The sequence below is a fragment of the Alosa pseudoharengus genome, unplaced genomic scaffold, assembly GCF_046254945.1.
Source record: "Alosa pseudoharengus isolate Yale_2024_CS ecotype anadromous, Long Island Sound unplaced genomic scaffold, YU_APseudo_1.1 YU_APseudo_1.1_scf_14, whole genome shotgun sequence".
NCBI classification, from domain to species: domain Eukaryota; kingdom Metazoa; phylum Chordata; class Actinopteri; order Clupeiformes; family Clupeidae; genus Alosa; species Alosa pseudoharengus.
Window position 1 is genome coordinate 26,545,700 of NW_027468609.1, and position 22,097 is coordinate 26,567,796.

At 39.8% G+C, this 22,097-nt stretch overlaps 1 protein-coding gene across 2 annotated transcripts in view; it reads right to left on the reverse strand.

Annotated features, from left to right (window-relative positions):
• Nucleotides 1-826: 826 nt before the first annotated feature.
• The window catches only part of syk (spleen tyrosine kinase), a 30,318-nt gene continuing 9,047 nt past the window's right edge, over nucleotides 827-22,097 (reverse strand). Inside the window, exons 4-14 of one of the 2 annotated variants that reach the window (XM_076284386.1) lie at nucleotides 17,266-17,404; nucleotides 16,752-16,836; nucleotides 16,135-16,172; nucleotides 14,027-14,095; nucleotides 11,713-11,776; nucleotides 11,153-11,312; nucleotides 10,512-10,721; nucleotides 9,786-9,978; nucleotides 8,954-9,094; nucleotides 3,458-3,570; nucleotides 827-2,219 (exon numbers count right to left, since the gene is read on the reverse strand). In XM_076284386.1, coding sequence (XP_076140501.1) covers nucleotides 2,144-2,219; nucleotides 3,458-3,570; nucleotides 8,954-9,094; nucleotides 9,786-9,978; nucleotides 10,512-10,721; nucleotides 11,153-11,312; nucleotides 11,713-11,776; nucleotides 14,027-14,095; nucleotides 16,135-16,172; nucleotides 16,752-16,836; nucleotides 17,266-17,404 — 1,288 coding nt within the window. In that variant the 3' untranslated portion in view covers nucleotides 827-2,143. The remainder of the gene's footprint in view (nucleotides 2,220-3,457; nucleotides 3,571-8,953; nucleotides 9,095-9,785; nucleotides 9,979-10,511; nucleotides 10,722-11,152; nucleotides 11,313-11,712; nucleotides 11,777-14,026; nucleotides 14,096-16,134; nucleotides 16,173-16,751; nucleotides 16,837-17,265; nucleotides 17,405-22,097) is intronic. The other variant, XM_076284387.1, reaches the window with a different exon arrangement.

The following is a 22,097-nucleotide window of genomic DNA, read 5'->3' on the forward strand; positions in this document are numbered from 1 at the left end:
CCATTTGAAAACTACAGTAAAGTTACACATTGCTGTAGTTAGGTGAGTAAGTGAGTACAAGACACTGAATACGTACATTTTTACTGTATGCTCTTTGCAATTCTACAGCATTGTGACAGAATTTGATAACTAGTTCAACAATTTTGTATGTAATGACTCAAGCAATGAAATGAAGACTATTAGTTGTATTGGGAACGACTATTCAGCATTCATAAGTATAGTTCATTTTGACTGACATGACATAAGCAAATGGTAATGTTAAAAAACAGAAGAGAATTGTATGAAAGCAACTGATACATGTCCAAAAGTATTTGCAATTTGTTCAGAGGAAGGAGAAATTGCTACTGTGATGTGCACAAATGACTAAATGTTGTGGAGGTTGAACTAATAGTTATGAGAATTTTCATTTTGATCTGAAAAAAGCACCAAAGCGACTGAGAAAAACTGTAAGTGTTTTGGGTGTTGTAATAATTTTCCCACTCTTTTTACTGATAAATGTAATTCTATGTTACAATCAAAAAACGCCGTGGCCTACTGGTTAGGGCTTCGGACTTGTAACCGGAGGATTGCCGGTTCGAACCCCGACCAGTAGGAACGGCTGAAGTGCCTTTGAGCAAGGCACCTAACCCCTCACTGCTCCCCGAGCGCCGCTGTAGCAGGCAGCTCACTGCGTCGGGATTAGTGTGTGCTTCACCTCACTGTGTGCTCAGTATGTTTTACTAATTCACGGATTGGGATAAATGCAGAGACCAAATTTCCCTCACGGGATCAAGAGTATATACACTTAACTATACTTACTTATACTTAAAAACACAACAAAGCCATGTTAGAAATCAATCAATCTTCTTTAATTCAACATACAGTAGGCATACATTTTTGCATTCACAGTATCACTTGTACAGCATGGTCAGATTATGGAAGCCAGGGTTTAAAATATCAAATAAAATTACTGATCCATCCCGAATGCAGTGCAGCACAACCTCAACCAAGATCATGGATTTAATTCTCAGGGAATTCCCTTGATATGTAGACCTTAGCTGTACACTGTGTACACAGTATGTTGCACTCAATAAATGTGTCCGACAAACAAGCAGTGATGCTTAGTGCAGGTTTAAATTGTATGTTTAGAAATGTATGGTTCCATCCAATTATGTGATTTTAAGACGTACAGCTTAAATATTTCTACTTTAACACTCACTCAGCATCCAGAACCTTGTCAAACAAGATACCAAACAAAATACCATTTAAATAACACTCATAAGATGAATTGCAAGTGTAACCCTAGTATGGAGGTATGGAGATGAAGATAGTCCATGCCTTTCATAGCATCAACAGCAAACTAGGGTACAAATTCCAACTAGGGTACAAATTCTACTTGTTTCTGTTAATAGAATATTTAAAGTTGGTACTGCAGTTAAACATAGTTGTCCAGCTAGTGTTCGACTGCATTTGCTACAAATACAAAATTATACAAAAATTCAAATGTACACACAGAAACACACACATTATCATCAATACTTCATCTGCATGAGTATAGTTGTACTAGCTTGGTATTTTAAGTTTGCATATCTTTCCTCAGTGCAAAATGTATTCATTGAAAGTGGCACATAAAATAAACTGGACTTTATTGCAATATATTTGTGAAATGCTAAAACAAATGCAGAGAAAACTAAAATGAGCAAAGTACCCCATATTTGCATAACATATCTAATGTCAGGAAGAGAAGCCATACAGACTTAGATTTGCATATATGTACTGCAGTTCTGTAAGCAAAAACATAATCTTACTGTGCATGTTTAAAACATTGCATACCGAATTGTAAATTGTTTCACTACAAGCGAGAGACTCAAGCATCTATGAATTATGAAAAACTACTAAAAGGTAGCATGGAAAAAAGAAAATCATGCTTTAATTGATATCATATGACAATAATTAATATTTAAGGAACAAATCTGCCATAACTAAAAATACATCAAATGTATTGCCTTTATCATCTTAACAGTCTTTTAAACTTGATTAACTACAAGGAGTTTCTTCTTTCCTGGCAGCAGCTGTCATTTTGGAAAAAAAAGTAAATCCTTCAGTCTTGTACAAATGTTGGATTGCTCTTTATATGGTACAGTTAAGTCTTCCTGCCCGGGGATCACTGTGCAGCAATGTCATAGTAATAATCTCTCAGCCTTGGCTCGACCACTGAAAAGCTCGGCCTCTCATCCGCCCTGCATAAAATAAAAGACACCAGACAACACAAGCTGTGAGTCATGCAAACACCTTACAGATGTCACCCCTGACCAATAATCCTGCATAATCCTGTCAATCTGTTATTTTGTGAGTGGACAGAAATACATTGAATGGGGGGAGGGGTATATAAGTGATAACATTACTGATAACATTAGAAGGGGGTCACTTGCGCTTCAGCCTGGTTGGTGCTCACGGAACAGGACGCAGAAGTCAATAAGGAGACCCAAGGTCTATCTAGGACCAAGGAGCAGGACCGGAGCACACAAAGCTTTAAGTGATTTTCAATTAGTGCAAACCGACTAACATTTTGACGCCCATGCGTCTTCTTCAGAAGTCAGAGTTTTGACTTTTCATTTTTACTCATAACATCTTCAAAAACCAAATTGCAGCATCTGCATTCTAAGCCGGATCTTGAACATGAACACATGAACTCTTTTTTATCCCACATGCTCTTAAACTGTATACTAGATCATTTTAGCTTGTCTTATATATGCCCTTAATTATGAGTTTTATTTTTGTTGTTTGACTAAATTCAGGACTGTAAAAACACTAAGTTTTTCTAATGCTATATTAAACCAATAAATGAAATCTGAATTTCAGTAATGTCTAGATTAGAATGGGCATATTGAATATTGAGATGAATTGCTGAAATGCAGTGAGGAGTAGAAGCAGTATTGCTTGGAAATCGGAATGACTGTTCAGGCTAAAAGAAAATGAACAACATCTTGATACAACAATAAAGCTTGTGGGCTATGACTAGCAATAAACTGTGGAGATATACATCTGCATACTGTTCAAAATATAATTTCTGTGGCACAAATTTCAGTTGTGATTAACAGGATTTTAGTGAACATTTCTAATGGCCCTTTCCCACTATGAGGTAAAACCCCGGTGTTCAAGTTTCAAAGCTCCGTAGCACCTACATTGAGAGCTTATCCTAACTGCATGCGAACACCCAAATAAATCTGTTCCATCCGTTAAATAAACCGCTATATTGTAAAGCAGAACAATGTGAGCGCCAGACAGAAAACACAAACAGATCATTCAACAAAAGTTCTGCTCAAAACGTTGCGCCGCATCGCACTGCACTGCGTCGCGTCACTTTTAGTTAGGACATTGTAATTGAAAACATGGTAATCAAACTGATTTTGTTGCTGACACTCGCTCACATCACATGCAGACCAGACAACCAAATAAGAATGAGAAAGGCTCTTACTTGTATGTCCAACACTTTTTCATCAGCTCATAAATCTCTGGGGGGCTGTTGGCCGGTGCCTCCATCCTCTGTCCACTCTCAATCATCTGGATGACCTCATTTCCTTTCATGCCCTGAGAAAGAGAGAGAGAGAGAGAGAGAGAGAGAGAGAGAAAGAGGGAGATATTTACAAAGAAAGACATACAGACAAGAGAAATGAAGAGGAAAAAAAGGCAAAGATAGACAGACAGAGTGTGAGAGAGGGAGAGAGAGAGATTTACAAAAAAGAAAAACAGACAGAGAAGAGAAAGCAAGAGAGGAAAAGACAGAGGCAGACAGACAGAGGGAGAGAGACAACAAGAGATAGAGAGAAAGAGAAAGAGAGGGATGAGTCATCTCTCCTTACATTGATCATCTCATTGTTGAACACTGGTTATGTATGAGGGTGCAGATTGATGAGGCTGAAGCCTTAGGCTAGAGTCCTAAAGTGAGATAAGTTACATGGTGTTTTTAGATGCATGTTTCTTGAGGCTGAGATGCAAGAAAACAGACCTGTGCTATGTGGAATTAAAAATCATCTTAGAGTCTTCATGACATGACACAATTACTATTACAATGACATATATCATAACCTACTAACTGATATTACTAATATTGTCATCTACACCGTCACCTTTTATGTGGCACAGAATGGAAACTATTCTGCTCAAATTCCCAAAGATTAAAATGGAAGACTGTATCCTTAGTGGAAGTTTAAAAAATATTTTGCAGCACATAAAGTACTAGCTAAGCATAGCACATCAATTGAAATGTTTTATATCGGTCAAAGTATGTGGCTACAGCAGCTATTTTTCTTTTTAGTTGTTAGTCACATGGGTTAGTGTTTTTTTGAGTTTCCATGAAAATACCTCTAGAACACTAGGTTGGGAATTTCAGATCATCAAAACAATTTTACACACACAGGCTAGACTCGTATTATAAACATTCTCAAAGAAAAATTGTCATTTTACTTGTTATTGGTTCAGTATTGCAATTTTGCAGTCCATATCGTTATTTGTTAAGTTCTGGTTTATTATATTGTGCTTAACATTTCGAATGAATGATAATGACCAACTGCAATAGGTGAAATAAGTCACCAATGGCATAGATTTGGTCTCAGTATTGGTAGGGACACAACCCCACAACCCCATGGTGCTTGCCTTCTCTGAGTCTGTCACGAACGCAAAAAGTAGCCATATGCTTTGACACTTTCACGTACGCGTCAGATAAATCCCCCTTCGGTTTCAGACACTCAAATGATAGCATGTCTAAAATGGTTGTCCTGGAGATTTATGAGAATATGAAAATGAATAGGCTACATCTTCACAACAAACTTAATATGAATGAGTTCGCTAAAATATTGGTAGGGACAATTTTGTCATCCCAAAATATTGGTAGGGACAAGTCCCCATATCTACGCCGCTGTATGTAACTGAAAATGCGCACTTACATTTTTGTTACAGTGTCTGATTACAGGCATTGTTCTCACCTTGTCTCTCTGTCTGTCTGTGTGTGTGTGTGTGTGTGTGTGTGTGTGTGTGTGTGTGTGTGTATGTATGTGTGTGTGTGTGTGTGTGTGTGTGTGTGTGAGTGAGGTGTTCATGTGACATATAAGAAACTCTGAATGCATTATTTTCTATGATGTTCGCAGAAATGCATTGAAAGTTATCATCATGGAGATATTAACATAAATCACTGTATCTTAGAAACTACAAGTTGTTGGCTGGTGCTGTGGCTGGTGCTGTTGTTTTCAGGAGAAGTTGTGTTTTAAGAATATGTGAGCCATTTCAGTAAATATTTAACATATAATGTCAAATGATAGTTGGGGGCCAAGCAGTGAAGCTGCGAAGGCACCCATTGTGTTTCTTAGTTTTCTTATTATTATAAATCCTCTGCCATTGAAGTCTATGGCAGCCCATAGAACCGTCTGGTAAAAAGTTGTGAAATTTGGCACACTAATTAGGCAGTGCCCCATGATTAATTTCACCAAGTTTCAAGTCCGCACCCCGAGTGATCTAGCGCCACCAACAGGCCAAAGTTGGACATGCTTTCACGCACGTAACTTCTGACCCGTTGGCTCAATTTTGAAAAATGACCTATCCTTGGAATCCTTGGACTAAGCCGAGTTCAACGCACCCTATGACGTCATTTTCCGCCATGATGGATTTTCCGCCATTTTGGATTTTAGTGAAAGTGAAACTAATTTTTCACAGGTCACAAATTTTGTCCGATCGTCACCAAACTTGACACACATGATCTTCAGCCCAAGCCTCACAAAAGATACTCCTTTTCGTCTTCGGAACTTAAACCGCTCGCCCGTAACAGCCAATCAAAATTTGCGGCGAAGCCGCCAAACAGGAAGTGAGCTCATATCTCAGCAACCCATTGATCTATCATAACCAAACTTGGTGCATGGACTCAGGACCCAATCAGGGGGACGCTCAAGAAATCTGGTGACCTTTGACCTCTAGGGGGCGCTGTAATTTAGAAACATGCCTTTTGGCCTGTAGCTGCTGTTGTGCTTAGAATTAAAACACACTAGTGGTGTCTGGTAATACTGTTGGAGGTCCTTAGGCCGACCCAAGCCAACTTGTGATGTCATCGTAGTTGATTCGGCCGCCATATTGGATTTAATCAAAAACACGTACAAGTTTTCGCAGGTCACAAATTTCATCTGTTCTTCACCAAAATTGGCAGAGACCATCTTCAGACCATGCCTGATGAGTGCATTGCTTTCTGGAACAATTGACAGAAGCATTGACCTGTACCAGCCAATCGAAATTTGCGGCGAAGCCGCCAAACAGGAAGTGATTTCATATCTCAGCAACGCTTTCATGTATCAAAACCAAACTTAGTACATGTACCTCAGACCCCATCGGGAGGACGCTCAAGAAATTTAGTGACATTTGACCTCTAGGGGGCACTGTAATTGACAAAAATGCATTTTGGCCAGTAGTTGCTGATGCGCATTATTTTGCAATGGAAGTCAATGGCAGCCCATAGAACCGTCTGGTAAAAAGTTATACAATTTTGCACACTAATTGGGGACAATCCAATAATTCATTTCACCAAGTTTCATGCCGGCACCTCAAGCGCTCTAGCGCCACCAACAGGCCAAAGTTGGATGTGCGTTCACGCACGTAACTTTTGACCCATATGGCCGATTGTCAAAAATGATGTATCATTGGAATCCTTGGACCAAGCCGAGTTCAACGTACCCTATGACGTCAATTTCCGCTATGATGAATTTTCCGCCATATTGGATTTCATCAAAAAAACTTAAATGTCTTCACAGGTCACAAATTTTGTCCAATTGATACCAACCTTGACAGATATCATCTACAGACCATGCCTCATTAATGCATTGCTTTTTGTCTTCTGAACTATAACCATTCGTGCGTAACAGCCAATCGAATTTTGCGGCGAAGCCGCCAAACAGGAAGTGAGCTCATATCTCAGCAACCCCTTAATCTATCATAACCAAACTTAGTATATGGACTCAGGACCCAATCAGGGGGACGCTCAAGAAATCTGGTCACCTTTGACCTCTAGGGGGCGCTGTAATTAAGAAACATGCCTTTTGGCCTGTAGCTGCTGTTGTGTTTGGAATTAAAATGTACTAGTGGTGTCTGGTAATACTGTTGGAAGTCCTTAGGCCGACCCAGGTCAACTTGTGATGTTATCGTAATTGATTTGGCCACCATGTTAGATTTAATCAAAAACATCAAAAAGTTTCCACAGGTCGCAAATTTCATCTGATCGTCATCAACATTGGCACAGACCATCTTCATAACATACCCTATCAATATATTGCTCTCTGGAACAATTGACAAAAGCATTCGCCCCTACCAGCCAATCGACATTGGTGGCGAAGCCGCCAAACAGGAAGTGAGCTCATATCTCAGCAACCCTATCATGTATCATAACCAAACTTACTACATATATTCATGACCCCATTAGGAGGACGCTCAAAAAATGTGGTGACCTTTGACCTGTAGGGGGTGCTGCAATTAGCAATATTGCATTTTGATGTGTAGTTGTTGATGTGTTTTATCAATCTTTTATTTTTTGATGTGAAACTGATGACAACATGTTCCATCCAGTTAATTCTAATGCGTGCGTGCAGGGGCAGGGCAGGGCAGGACGGGGTGGGACGGGCTGGGGTGATTAGGTGGGGGGGGCTGGCTGGTGGAGGCGGTGGCAATACTCAGCCCTGTTTCAGCCCTGTTCATCCCGGGTGTCTGCTGGGTGTCTGCTGAGTTCTATCTTGTCACCGTGGCTACTCCGGCCTAATCTGCTTGGCCCCCTCATTGCTGCTTGCAGCTATATTTAAACTTATTTTTGTGATTATTTGCATTTTTAAAACAATACAACTTTTACTACCAATTATGGCACGATATATATGTGCAACCACAATTTTAGTAGTAGCCACTAGTTCTAAGAGGTCTCACACTAAATACCAAGTCAATGCCAGGGGCGTAGCACAAGATCATGGGCCCCTGCATAGGCAGTCCTGATGGGCCCCCATGTTCCTCATTCCATCAAATAAAATATATTCCAGACTTCAAGGGCCCTCTCTCCACTTGGGCCCCTATAATCAGTAGTGGTTTTACCCCCAGTCTGACACCCTTATGGGCCTTTTCCTTAATCAAGGAAGTTTAGTTATTAGTCATTAATGGGTTAATGACATGGCACTTACACTGTCATTCGCTCTCTCACACAGTCTGTCCATTCATACCATACAGAATGAATGTACTGGAATTGTTTTAATTTATTTTTCCTTTCTTCTTATTTTTTCTCTTATAGTGTTGTCTTTTTGTTAGTATTGTACATTTCACTACAACAATGGTGTTCTATTTCATAATGTAGTATTTCATTGTGATCACAATGTCGGCATCACTGAAAATGAGGGCTACCCTCAATGAATTTCCGAGAATTAATTAAACTGTTACCACACTGCACATAGCTGTACATACTGTACATAACTGTCTATATGGTTCATACTGAATATCCATATTTATTCTGTTTTTCTTATAATATATTCTGTTAATACACTGCATATATCTATATTATTCCTACTACTATTATAATGTTACTGCTACTACATTGCACATATCTGTACAGGTTGTTCATACATTGTTCATATTACATAGCCATATTTATTCTGTTCTTATAAGGTAACTGGTAATACACTGCACATAGTTCTATTTAATTTATATTACTCTAAACCACCTTCTTTAAACTAACTGTATACTACTGTCTACACTGCACTTTATTTCTTGTCCTGTCTATGCACCACCTGTCTATACTTTGTATATCACATTGCACTTTTCTGCTTTTTGGCACTTCTGGTTAGACGCAAACTGCATTTCGTTATCTTTGTACTTGTACTCTGAATCTAATCTAATTTAATCTAATATTAAGGCTGAAATACATACAGTGCATGGGCATGTTAACCGACTGAGAGACATGTAGTACCTTGTAGGGTTTCTGGCCGTATGAGTAGGCCTCCCACATGAGAACCCCAAAGCTCCAGACGTCACTCTTACAGGAGAACTTGTAGTAGTTCATGCACTCAGGGGCGTACCACTTCACTGGCCACTTCCCATGACCTTTGGCCTGGACAAGAGGAGAGGAGACAAGGCCCCGAAGGGCAGCAGAATAAATGTTAACGTGTACACCAGTACTCTGTGGCAGGGATCATGGCTACTACTGGGCAGTTTCTCAGTTGCTTAGGTGGGGTGGATACGCACACACACACACACACACACACACACACACACACACACACACACACACACACACGGTACAAACAAAAAGCAGCTTACTCAAAATGCAGTTCACTCATGCATCCACCAGAGGCCACACTGAACCTACTGTATTTCCAACTATGGCACTTCTTTCAGGAATCTACAGTAGGCCTGTGTTGTCACAGTTCCTCTGCGAGTTCTGTGAAGAGGCCACTGTTACTGATTTTGGAACACTACCCTGAACATGAACTGACCTTGTCTCAGGTACTAAAGTTGTAAATAGTCTACCACTGAGGGCTCAGGGGAAACCAGTGCTGATTATGGCTCTCTGTCCTGTACCTGAATTACCTTCATTAGAGGAACTAACCTTGGAATAGTTCTCCTTCTCTGTGAGGGCTTTGAAGAGGCACGTTTATCAGCGAACATGAACTGATTTCCTCAATTCAACAGTTAATTATAAACATGAGCTAAAGTCAACAGTTCATTGTGAACCTGATCTGACCTTTTTTCTCACAGAAACAGAAACAGTACTGATTTGATCAGGGGGGGATCAGGCCAACCTTGTAATAGTTCTCCTCCTCCGTCAGGGCTTTGGAGAGGCCAAAGTCGCTGATTTTGGCATAGTGCTGGGTGACCAGCAACACGTTCCGGGCAGCCAGGTCCCTGTGGACAAAATTGTGCTCCTCAAGGTACTTCATCCCCATGGACACCTGGTGTACCAACTCAGTGATGTTCTTACTGGAGACACTCATTCTGTAGAGAAGAAGACACATGATTGGTTACCTGGAGGGATAACCTGGTTCTTCAAAGATTTATAAAGGCATTCATCAATGTGGATACAGTAAGTTACATAAATACCAGAAGGATGTTTCTTATGCAAGAAGAGCAGCGGATCATAATACTACGAGGATCTATGAGGCTTGAATTTCAAGTTCACTCCGTGAGTTACAGCTGATGACAGCAAAAAGAGTGGTCTCATCTGATCTAGGGAAATTGAGGTGTTTGCTACTTAAGCTTCAAGCATTCAGTTTAAATATACATGTTGGTCCTCTTAATCAACGTGTCAACATGTAGAGTGAGGGAAAGACAACAAGGAAATGAAATAAAAAAGGTAAGAAAGAAAAGGAGTAAGACAAGAAAGAAAGAAAGAAAAAATTAGAAGAATATAAAGGGGGGAAAACAGAAAAATAAAAACAAAGAAACAAACAGAGGATCTCTGGGTCTCTGCACATAACAAGAAAATTAAAGAAAACAAACAAACAAACAAAACAAGTAAAACAACTCACTTGTGCCTCTGCAGGTACTTGTGCAACGGGCCCAGCTCGGCCAGCTCCATGACCAGCATGAGGTTCTCGGCCTCGCAGATGCCGATCATACGCACGATGTAGGGGTTGTCCAGCTGCTGCATGACGTTGGCCTCTCTCAGCATCTCATCGCGCACCGCCGCGTTGTTGTCGTCGTTCTTCAGGATCTTCACCGCCACCGGCTTCTTGGTCCTGCGCCGGCAGACCAAGAAAAAAAAAAAAGGCCCAACATGAACCCTTCTTCTGCATGAGGCCTCTGCTTGGCACAAGGCAATACTGCAAGAATGTTTCTATCCACAATGTATTATGATCACATATAACACAACATATAGCCTAGCTCTGTTATTTAGCTGCATTATTTTCTATTACTCTACAATAAATTCCATACTGATAGATTTTTTGTTAATACTGGCACCACTAACAGTATGTTGGGTTCAATTACAGGTTACCGATGATTTTGAGTGATGTGTACTCTGTAATTCTCTCCTCTATTCAAATCCATACATGCACTGTATATGGTTCATTCTTTTGGTATATGACCTCTGTGTTCCTACGGTTTGGGGGCTTTTTACGGTAAAAGAGCAGCAGGGGGGGAAACCACCGAGTGACTGTGTCAGACGCACTTCCTCATGGTGTAGATTCCCTTGAGGACGGTGCCGAAGTTCCCGGAGCCCAGCTCTCCATCCTCCAGGAACAGCTGACTGCGGTCCACGTGGGTCTGCCGTAGCTCGTCAGGGTCAGCATACGGACTCTCGTACACCTCAGTGTCCATGGGCATGGCATCTATAACATGGAGAGATACAGTAAGGCAGAGAGAGAGAGAGAGAGATAGAGAGAGAGAAGGTGGTGAAAGAGGATTGAGAGAAGGGAGAGAGAGAGAGAGATTGTGTGTGTGTGTGTGGGTCAAGGGGGAGAAAGAGAGAAAAAGAGGCAAGAGAGACCATATATAAAAGATGAGATGAGAGACAGAGTAAAACAAAGGAGTGGAGGGAGACATGATGAGAGGAAAGATAGGAGAGGAGAAAGAGGAGAAGGATGTGATTTAGCCCATTACTATAATGTAATGCATCACACATTTTTGTGATCATGCTTTTTCTTCTTATCATCACCTCAAGTAAGGCGTGAGAATGTGGTCTAAAAACAAACAAGCAAACAACGCAAACCAACAAACATGTGTCCTCACCGGTAGTATTGGGACCCCTCGTTTCATAAGGATTGTCGTTTGGTGTTTTACGAGTGGGGTTTTTCTGTGGTCGAATTAAAGCAGTAGATTAGATGAGGTGACGGAGAAGAGCACAATACACACACACACACACAAACACACACACACACACACAAACTGAATGATAATATTCAGGTTCAAGTTCAGAAAGTGAAGGTTTCTCTAAATCTGGGCCAGTCAAGAAAAGTCACACAAGCTAGGCACATATCTGTGAAGGAACTTTGACTTTCTGAACCTGGAAATCATCCTCCTTCAAGCACACACACTCACACACATACACACACACACACACAAACACACACGCACACAAACACACAAACACAGTAACACACACACACACACAAACAAACAAAGATTTGTCTGTAAAGTGCACACAATGAGGGCCAGATCAGACTCCATGCAACCTGAAAGTCCACACAAGCTCAACACACACACACACACATCAGGTTGCATCTCTTTGGAAATGGTCCAAAAAGGAAAAGTTTCCTTCATGGCCACCCTGTATGGATCCCTCAGACATTTAATTTCATTCAAGAAATTGATTCATGATGATGAATATGCCCTAAGTCATTCTACTTCAAATAATCCATACAGATGCGATGCAAAGAAGACCTATGGATGAAAATGGTTTTTGAGCTTTTCATCCCAATCTGTCTTCCGTAAAACACACGCGGTGGCTGGGCATGAAGGAAAGGAGTCTCAGTATGAGTCTCAGGGGGCAGTAGAGGGCAGCCATCACACAGAGGGTTCACATGTGAGAGAGAGAGGATGGAGGAGATGGAAAGACTGGCACACAAGCAGGCTTTCACTCGTTAGCTTCCTTTGATTCATGAAAATGTTAACTTGCTATGAAAATGAACTGCATTTCAAATGGAGAATCGAAATGCCAACAGGGTTTCACAGATGAATGAGTGCATTACAGTGGTGCAGTCTTACAGAAATGACAATATGTTTTATTAAATTTGAAAATAAATATTATATTAAATATTAAAAAAATTATGAAATAAAAAAAAATTAATTAATTGATAAAAACTATGATGTGGAACCAGATTTCACACTGCACTAGTAATGTTACATTCATGTGGGAATTTAACTGTGTGTATGAGTATTATGCATTACATAATGGTAAGATCATTTTAAGTAAGAAATTATTTCACACATAAAGAATAATGGCTTATAAGCAAAGTGTAATAAATGAATATACTTAAACAATCAATCAATTAATCAATCATATTATTACATAATATTATATAAAAATTATGGCATTAAAAAAACTGTCCTGTACAACAATAAACTATCAGGTTTCTTGTATTCCTTGTATTATGCCTTCAACGGGGTAAGCACTATCAAAGACCACAAGAGGCCAGCACAGAACAATAGATCCCATGTGCCCCAGAAAGAACTTCCAGTCAGAGGTAGCATGTCCTTAGCTTTTGCTACATTCGAAACAATTCTAGAGTGGTTTATGATATAGGGCCAGAAAATGGGGAAGTGTGCAGTTGTGGAAACAGCAACTTCCTGTGGTAAGTCTAATGAAGGGGACATATTCTGGACTCTGCAAACCTCTAGAGACTATCTGTGATCTACGGTGAACCCTGAACTTTATCATAAAGCTTACAGTAATCATCAGATTTTAATTGTTTACTTATTTAATTATTAGTTTAGCATTAGTGATCTAATGATAAGTGATTCTCCTAGAGAGTCTTTTGAAGGATAACTTCAGGGATATCATTCTTTTCTGAAGACCAATAGAAGTGCAAAAGTTTTTGGGATCTTTCTGAACTTGGGTGTACCCTCTGAAGATTACCATACATTCACAGCAGAACCTGGTGGGATGGGATCCTCAGTCATCAAACTAGTCACAAGTACATGGCCTTCAATATTGACAACCCCTATTACAGAGGCATCACACATATATGCCATTTTAGGATTAGCAGTACAGTATGCGTCTGCAACATTTGCTACAAAGGAATTACTATACCCACAATATCAAACTGTAAGTGTCAAACTAAATATATTTCATTAACATTGAATGGGTATTAAATGATAATTAAAAGGGATGAGGTTAATATCATTCACTAAGAACACATTAATGGAAGATATAAGGGAGACTTGGCAATCCCACACATATGTTAGTAGCGAAAATAAATTCCAGTTATGAAAAGTAAAAAGTAAAAAAATGGTGAGAGTTAGTAGATGAACCGTGCCGCACCACCAGTAATGAGAGACAGAGAGGTGGAGAGAGAGAGGAGGGGGATATGGCATGTTAGTGCACCTTTTTGGAGCCAGGTATGGGGAAGGAGTAGGATTTGATTCTTGAGAGTAATCCACCTGTGGCTCCTTGCTACAAAACCACAAGTTTGAAAGAGGGTTATTCGTTTTTAGTCCTTTGTAATACTTTCGGTTAGATTCACTAGGATTGTGACGTGCATGTTAAAGTAGGAAGATGTTAGTTAATTCTGCAACAAAATATGTAGTCCACTGATATTGTTTTCTGTTATGGTTTTTCCATCATCATCACATTTCATGCGTAGGTATGACAACAAAAGTAATATTGCCTTTGTAAATCACACTATGAATCTCAGTAATGAGCGGACATCTGCACACCATATAAAAACAACATAACTCCGCCATTATGCTTGTCCGTGGTCTTAGTCAATGTTAGTCATTTCCTCATGGCTGTGTAGGCTACTTTATCACTGGTGCTTCCTGTCATGTGATCAGCGCAGACTATCACTGTCATCACACTTGCAACACTTAAATGGGGGAGGGGTACTTTGCTGGTCTATTACACATTATCAAGTATAATGAGAAGCCTTTATCCAACATGCATGTGATTTCCAGGAGCAATAAGAGTTTTTTTTTCCCAAGCACAGGAAGTTGATAAGCACACATTTATTTGGAGAGAGAATTGCTTCCCTGTTTCAAGACTGTTGTGAACAATACGGAAACTTAATAATGTTGACTCTGTTTCTACATGGACTGGCTGAAAGAGTTAATTATTAATAGGCTGTTTATTGCCGTATTGCAATTGTGTAGACACAGTAGTGGATTAAGAAGTCACCATATTCATATTGTACAGTTAACTGCTTATAACCAAGCTAAAATGGCACATATATCCCTGCTAACATTGTTTTCTCGTTCTTGTATTGTCAATGGTGAAAGTAACTGTTTGTAAATGGTTTATTAAAGTGTACTGTGCACTCATCACATAATTATTTGTCAGAGAATATGACCCATGTCCTCTTAACAAAATTATGGAAGAGGATGGGGAAAGGAGAGGGGAGATAGGAGACTTGAGACCTTCGGTTCAGTACAATTTATGTTATTATTGAATACCAAACAGGGCAACAGACTCCTGAACCAAATAAGGAATCACCTAAAACATTAGGTGGTGCAGGCACTAGGGCCAGAGACAGGCTCCCTATCTTTAGGGGGATTTAAGAAGCAGTGGTCAAGTCTGGTACTAGGAGAGAAATCTTTCCCCAACCACTGCTGTTTACTGCTTGGAAATCCCCTTAAAGGAGAAATCCGGCTGATTTTTACATGGATCTTGATCGTTAGACGTCACAGAGTACTGTCGATGGCAAAAATAACGAACAAATCTTCAAATCTTTGAATTTACACTAGATGCTTTCTTCACAGCTAATGAGTAGAACATGCATAGTTTTTGTTTATATTGTATAGACCTTTTAATGACATTTTGAGCCTGTTAAGAGGCAAAAAAGGCATGTTTAGATGATGCCCCCAAACCTAGCATCGTAGCTCAATGGGAGTACTGGCCTTTAAAGGAACCATATGTAAGATTGTGGCCAAAACTGGTACTGCAATCACTTTCAAATTACTGTAGAGCGGTGTATCCCCTCCCCCTCCCCCCTGACTCGAGTTTGCCAACCCGGATGCCAAAACACTACTGACTTTGTGATTAGTAGATAGGTAGAGGGTGGCTCATCAGGCAAAAACACAACATGACATGACAAAACACAACATCAACATCAATTGAGGGCTGCAACCTCACTTTTTAAATGGCAATATCCTGGCCGGACTACTGTTGTCAGTGATATAAGTATTTGAAATGAACATGATTTCTTAATGTCTAGTGACATATCAGGGCCATTTTATGATTAATTGAAATACATTTCTTACATATGGTTCCTTTAACTGCAGTTACTCCAGCTCGGTAGCACAGATTTTGGTCGTTATTTTTCCTATCGACAGTACTCGGCAACATCTATGATCAAGACCCATGTAAAAATTGGCCGGATTTCTCCTTTAAAAGCAGTGGATGTCTCTTGAGTCTGGTACAGTATATCCAAATAATTTGCTTACTGACAAATCTCTTTCTTTCTTTACTTAAGACATTGTAAATGATGTGTCACTTACCCCAGGATGGTTGTTTGGTAGAGCTGGCCGGCCTATATCTGCATAACAATGACAAACATGTTCGTTAATACTTGACTCAACTATCTCAATCTATCCATCCACCTGAAATTATTTTATTAGTAAAGTCTATACACTTCATCAATACATACAGTAAGTACAGTTTATATGCAGTTGCCAGTAGTTGAGATTTAAGAAAGAATTAGGTTTAGACTCATGGAATTGCATTAAAAAAAAAATGTATAGCAATGATGGCCGTATCCATCCATCCACCATATATCCATCCATCCATCCATTCATCCCTCCACCCATCCATCTACCCATCTATCTATCCATCCACCATCCATTCATCCATCCATCTATCCATCCACTCATCCATCTATCCATTCACCCATCCACCACTCTACCTATTCATCATCCATCCATCCATCCGGATCTACCCACCCATCCATCCTTCCTTCCATTATTCATCCATCCATCTATCCATCCACCCATCCATCTATCCACTATCCATCCATCTATCCATCCACCCATCCATCTATCCATCCACCCATCCATCTATCCATCAGCCCACCCCTCCCATTTGACCATCAGACTACACTGAAGGGATGCTACTGTACCGTTGGACGCTCCCTCGGGCCGTGAGCAGGGCTCAGTGAGAATTCGCAGGAGCCCATCTGGCTTGTAAGAGTAGTGCTCCACCAACTGCCAGAGAGACAAGGCAAGACACACAAACACACACACACTTCACAAACAAGTATGCTACTAACACTGTGTGCAACACTTAGATGTGTGACCATGTCAGTTCTTTACAGTCTTTACAGTCCACAGCATATTTCCTCCCATATATAACTAGGCCATAGAGTAGCTGATATTAGCATATTTTTCTCAATATGCATGGTATACCCTAACATCATGATATGGATTTATATCCTATTAGTATGAATTATCAACAATGGAAATGCTTTCATGCATGTGATGAACAAAGTAGGATTTATTGCCATCATTTGTAATAATAAAGTAATGGTTTTATCCATCAAATAAAACACATTCATTTACTCACTTAATATAAATCCTTATTGAAGTCTAAACTAAGAACTCCACTGACCAGAGGAGACAAATGGAATCTATTACCTGCCACAGTGTGTCAAACTTCTTGCCATCAGGTATGGAGAGCTTGCCAGCTTTGTCTTTGTCGATGCGGTAATGCATGACCTGCCCATCATGGAGGAGACAGAGGGCATAGGAGCCGTTGCTATCCCTCTGTCTGATTCTGGATGAACGAGAAGAGAAAAGAGGAGTCGTGAGTGGATAGCAGAGGAGGGAGGAAAGGGGGAGCAGAGAAGAGAGGAGAAAATAACAGAAGAGGAGAAAAAAAAGAGTTGAGAGTGGATAACAGAAGAGAAGAGAAGACAAGAAGATATATGGGTAGATATATTTAGGATACATACAGCCATGTCTACTTGGACAGAGTGACAGAGTAGGCTATCTTTTTTTCTCAGCCAACCATCTCTGTCATGTTCTGAACTGACAACATTGAGGCTACATAAATGAATGCTGGGTTTTTCTAACTTGTGTGCTCGATTTCCAGTGCATTTGCTTTGCTTGTGAATGAAGTTGTAGGCCTACTTTCCTTGTCCAATGTGATTGTTGAACGATGCTGGCCAGAAATTAATATAGGTGAAAGTTGCTGTATCATGTCATACCTCTCGTCTCGTCGCCAGAAGATGCTGCAGCTGGCTGGTCGTCATTGCGTTAACTGAGCTGTTAGACATAGAACATCTACTTCCGTGTAGTAGGCTACAACATGGTCTGATTCTACATAGGCCAGTCATTACTTTTATAATCATGGGGCAACATAACAATGCATTCTGAAGCCCTGTTTCTTTTCTCCCACACCGTTGTGCACCGAGGAAGTGGTGCGCTTTCTCCCTCGTGATAGCCTACTTTCTCCTCCGATAATAAACTTCGTACTCATAACGAAAAGCAATTGAAAATGTAGTGGAGTAAAGAGTACATTACTGGCTCAAAAATGTACTTGAGTAATAATTAAAGTACAGTTTTGAAAAAGGAATATGGAAAGTTCCTTGAAAAATACTCTTTTAGATGGCAGTGCTGAGCATATAGTATTGAGTACAGTGCTCAGTAATTAGACATATTGATGTAGACTACTGTAACTCCTGTTGTGATATGAAATGCCTCTGTCAGCTGGTCTTCATGTATGATTCTACATCGCTCATTGCTCTTACAGTTACTCATTAACATGTACATATTGCCCCACCCCCTAACTCCTATACTTATGTTCATAGGTTTTTAGTCAGGATTAATCCTGACTCCAACAAGTGCACTGCCAAGGAGCAGATGAGCAAGACGACTGAAAGAGTGGTGAAGCGGAAGCCCCATGTAATCTCCTTCATCAGGGACCTCACTGAGTTCTATTTGCTAACTGACTAGATGCAGGTTCTAATAATAGCTTTAATAATAATAATAATAATATAATTAATTGTATATGTATATATGGGTATACTATTATTAATCATACTTTGATAATAATAATAATAATAATAATAGCATAAGTACCTTGACAGAACTCCGACATCACCATCTTAGACCCTCATCACATGTGGTGCAATACAAAGTAATTGTAATCCATGTAATTGTTAATGTTTTTTCTTATTTAATTTTCAGGACAACTGGGATTCTGGGTCTCCAAGGTCAGGGGGCCATAGACCTTTATATCAAGTGGCAGGGGAATGAGATTTGTAAGTGAAGTTTCTTTTCATTTCTGTTTTAAATGTTAATGAACATGTTCATTATGGTCAATGTTTTATTTTATTTCAATATTGCCATTGTGTTAATCATTGCTCTTTAGAACGTGCAAATAAGGTTGGTTATTTTTTTGACTGTATTGTATCAATTCACATTATCTATTCACATTATTATTCACATTGTTCCATCATGTTAACTTTGGATAGTATAATGCCGTGTCGTCCATTATCCCTAACTTATGTTGTACCTGTTTTGTCATTTTTCTTGTTGTCTGCAGTTAATCGTAATATTTAGAATATGGGTGATTCTATTAATGATAATTAATAGCTAAAAACACAGCTGAAAAAGTACAGTACCTTTACTGTAAAATTAATTCACAGTAACTTACTGGCAACAATTGGCCATTAAGTTACTGTGAATACGTTTTACAGTAACTTACTGGCCAATTGTTGCCAGTAAGTTACTGTGAATTTTACAGTACAATTTTTACAGTGTACACACACACATAAACCCCCCCCCCCCCCCCCCCCCCCCCCCCCCAGACACACACACACACACACACACACACACACACACACACACATGCACGTGTGCACACACACACCTCCATCTGTATGGCCTGCAGGCCTCATTGACCTGAGCTCATGCAAGTCAGAAAGCACAGCACAGATACAGTCCATGTGATCAGTAGTGAGAGGTGATGGGTATGTGAATTATATCAGATTACATATTCCAGTTTTGGTTTACATTTTCCATTTGTAAATGTAATAAAGGCCCCATAAAAAGTATGACCATTTTGCTTAAATACTTGTTTCTCCAAGCTACCTGCTCCCCATGCTAATAGAACCTGACCCAAGTTATCTTGTTCCACGTGTACGTCGCAAACACTGGAAGCCATGCGGACGCTATGTTCCTGCTTCAAGGTAGACACAGATGTGTTTTGACTGTTGATTGGCTAGGTGTGTAGGCCTTGAGCCCTGTCAGGTCCTGCTTTGAGGCCACCATACACTATGGTGAGTGACTGGCTGAATGGGTGACAGTGGAAGACATACAGGTTCAGAAGGTTCTGTATAAAAGGGGGGAGAGGGGCACAAGTGGCAGAACTTTTAGCGTGGACATGTACTGTATTAAGCCTTGCTCCACAATATTGTGTTTCTGGCAGTGACAACACTGAAAGAGTTGAAGCATATCGGTTAAATTCATACTTGGGGGCTAGTTTAGCAAAGTTGTAATCTTACCAACAGCAGTGAATTTATCAAATTGTTGATGCTATGACGCACTTAGCTCTTAATAGGAAACAGTGTTATAGGCGACAACACTTTAGCTGAGGGAATAATCTTGCAGCCTTGCTGCAGATCATAAGGGGGAGTCTGATTAAGAGTAGTCTGATAACATAGACAGCTAGCTCTTGCAGTGTATCAAGTTATGATTAAAGATAGCTTTTTCTTTCATGGAGGATGAGAGTTTGTTGATGTTGACTTCACTACACTGAACTAATATTGAACTAATAGGTTCATATGTTTATTAACAACACACCCACTGCAGTTTTTATATTGGTATTATTATTTTTTTCTCTTCATTGACATGGAAAAGGTTTTACAACTGTTTTACAGCAATGCAATAAAATAAAACACAACTTTGCATTTGTTTCAGGCGTTCAGAATATGTTCAAGTTCTTTAAAACATGCATTTAGGCCTGCTTTAAAAATGTGGAAAAAGGTTAAGATAATTTAGCTTTACTGTATGATAAACAATTCTTGATATGAGGCACACAAAGGAAAAAAAAGAGTATCCATGGAGATCATGATCATGTGAATTTATATGGCATTGCTAATTACTAATTTGGTGACTGACCATAGCAGTATTGCAATTGAAATCTTTTTTTTATAATGTTAGTTGAAACTTAGGAAGCACTACCGGGGCCTTGGGCCCAGATATGCATATCTCTGTGTTTTGTTTCAGGTGCAATCAGTGGTTAAAAAGGGGGAGCCTTACAGACTCTACTTTTTTTTTCTTTTTCTTTTGTCTATTGCTTTTTTACCCCTTGAACTGTTTGGTTATTGTTTTTTATCACTGGTACTCTGTGGTACTGTATACAGAGCCGGTGAATATTTGATAGCATGGTGCCATCACTAAAAATGTAATTCCATTCCAAATACCAACAGTGTGCATCTTGAACAATGTATTCTAGTGCTATTTCAAAATACACAGAAAAACACTTCTTTAACAAATTATGGGAATTTTAACTTTATTCAGACCCTCAAAGAGAACATAAAAGACAAAGTTCAAATAAACTGGCTATGTAAATAAATCTTGCACGCACCAAATTAGAGAGAACCACCTCCACAACTCACCCACCCACTAACTCATCCACCCACTCATGCATTTTTACATAGTAAGATTGCTTTCAGATTGGCGAGAGTGGAACTGTCACACTGTCCCTGTAAACCCTTTTTCCCCACCTACCCTCGCTCACGGTCACTACAGGAAGTGTTGAGAGCGTTGTACACAACGCGGAAACCACAGGGCGAGCTGCAGCACAATGTGGTGTCACTAAAACCCAAAAGTCATTTCATTTGTCTTTTGTTTTCTTCATTATTCTTTATGAGAAACTCTGTGCTCTTGTCTCTAGCAATGGAGAATTTATTTTACTGCCAACACAATAACCATCAAATTCACAACACATCCCTGTGAAACATCATCACCTACACTGGGTGATGCTGCGGCTGGGTTATCTTCTGCTCATAAAAGGCCCCGGCCCACAAATATAGGTATACTTCATATACATTATGTACATAGCATCATCATACTGTCTACTCATATATGAGATTTATGTAGCACAGTTGGGTCTGCATGCACATAGAGAGGTCCATCAGGCCCTTTCAATGCCTTGAGGATATGTCAAACCCATCAGAAATAAACAAGGCATTCTATGTAACGGAACAACAACAGTTCACTGTGCATCACATAATTATACATTTTACTTATCCCTATGACACTGAAGCATTTTAGTCAGGGTCATCTTCGCCATTTAGCTTTAGGAGGTTTGTGAATGCACAATGAAAATACTACAGGGCAATTCAGAGTTTTGATGTTGACACACATAATACTGTGTCTTATTCTGCACAGCAAATGTAGCTTTAGTTCAGGCAGACCACAGTAGTCCACCTAAGCACCTCAGCTGATGCTCTGCTGAT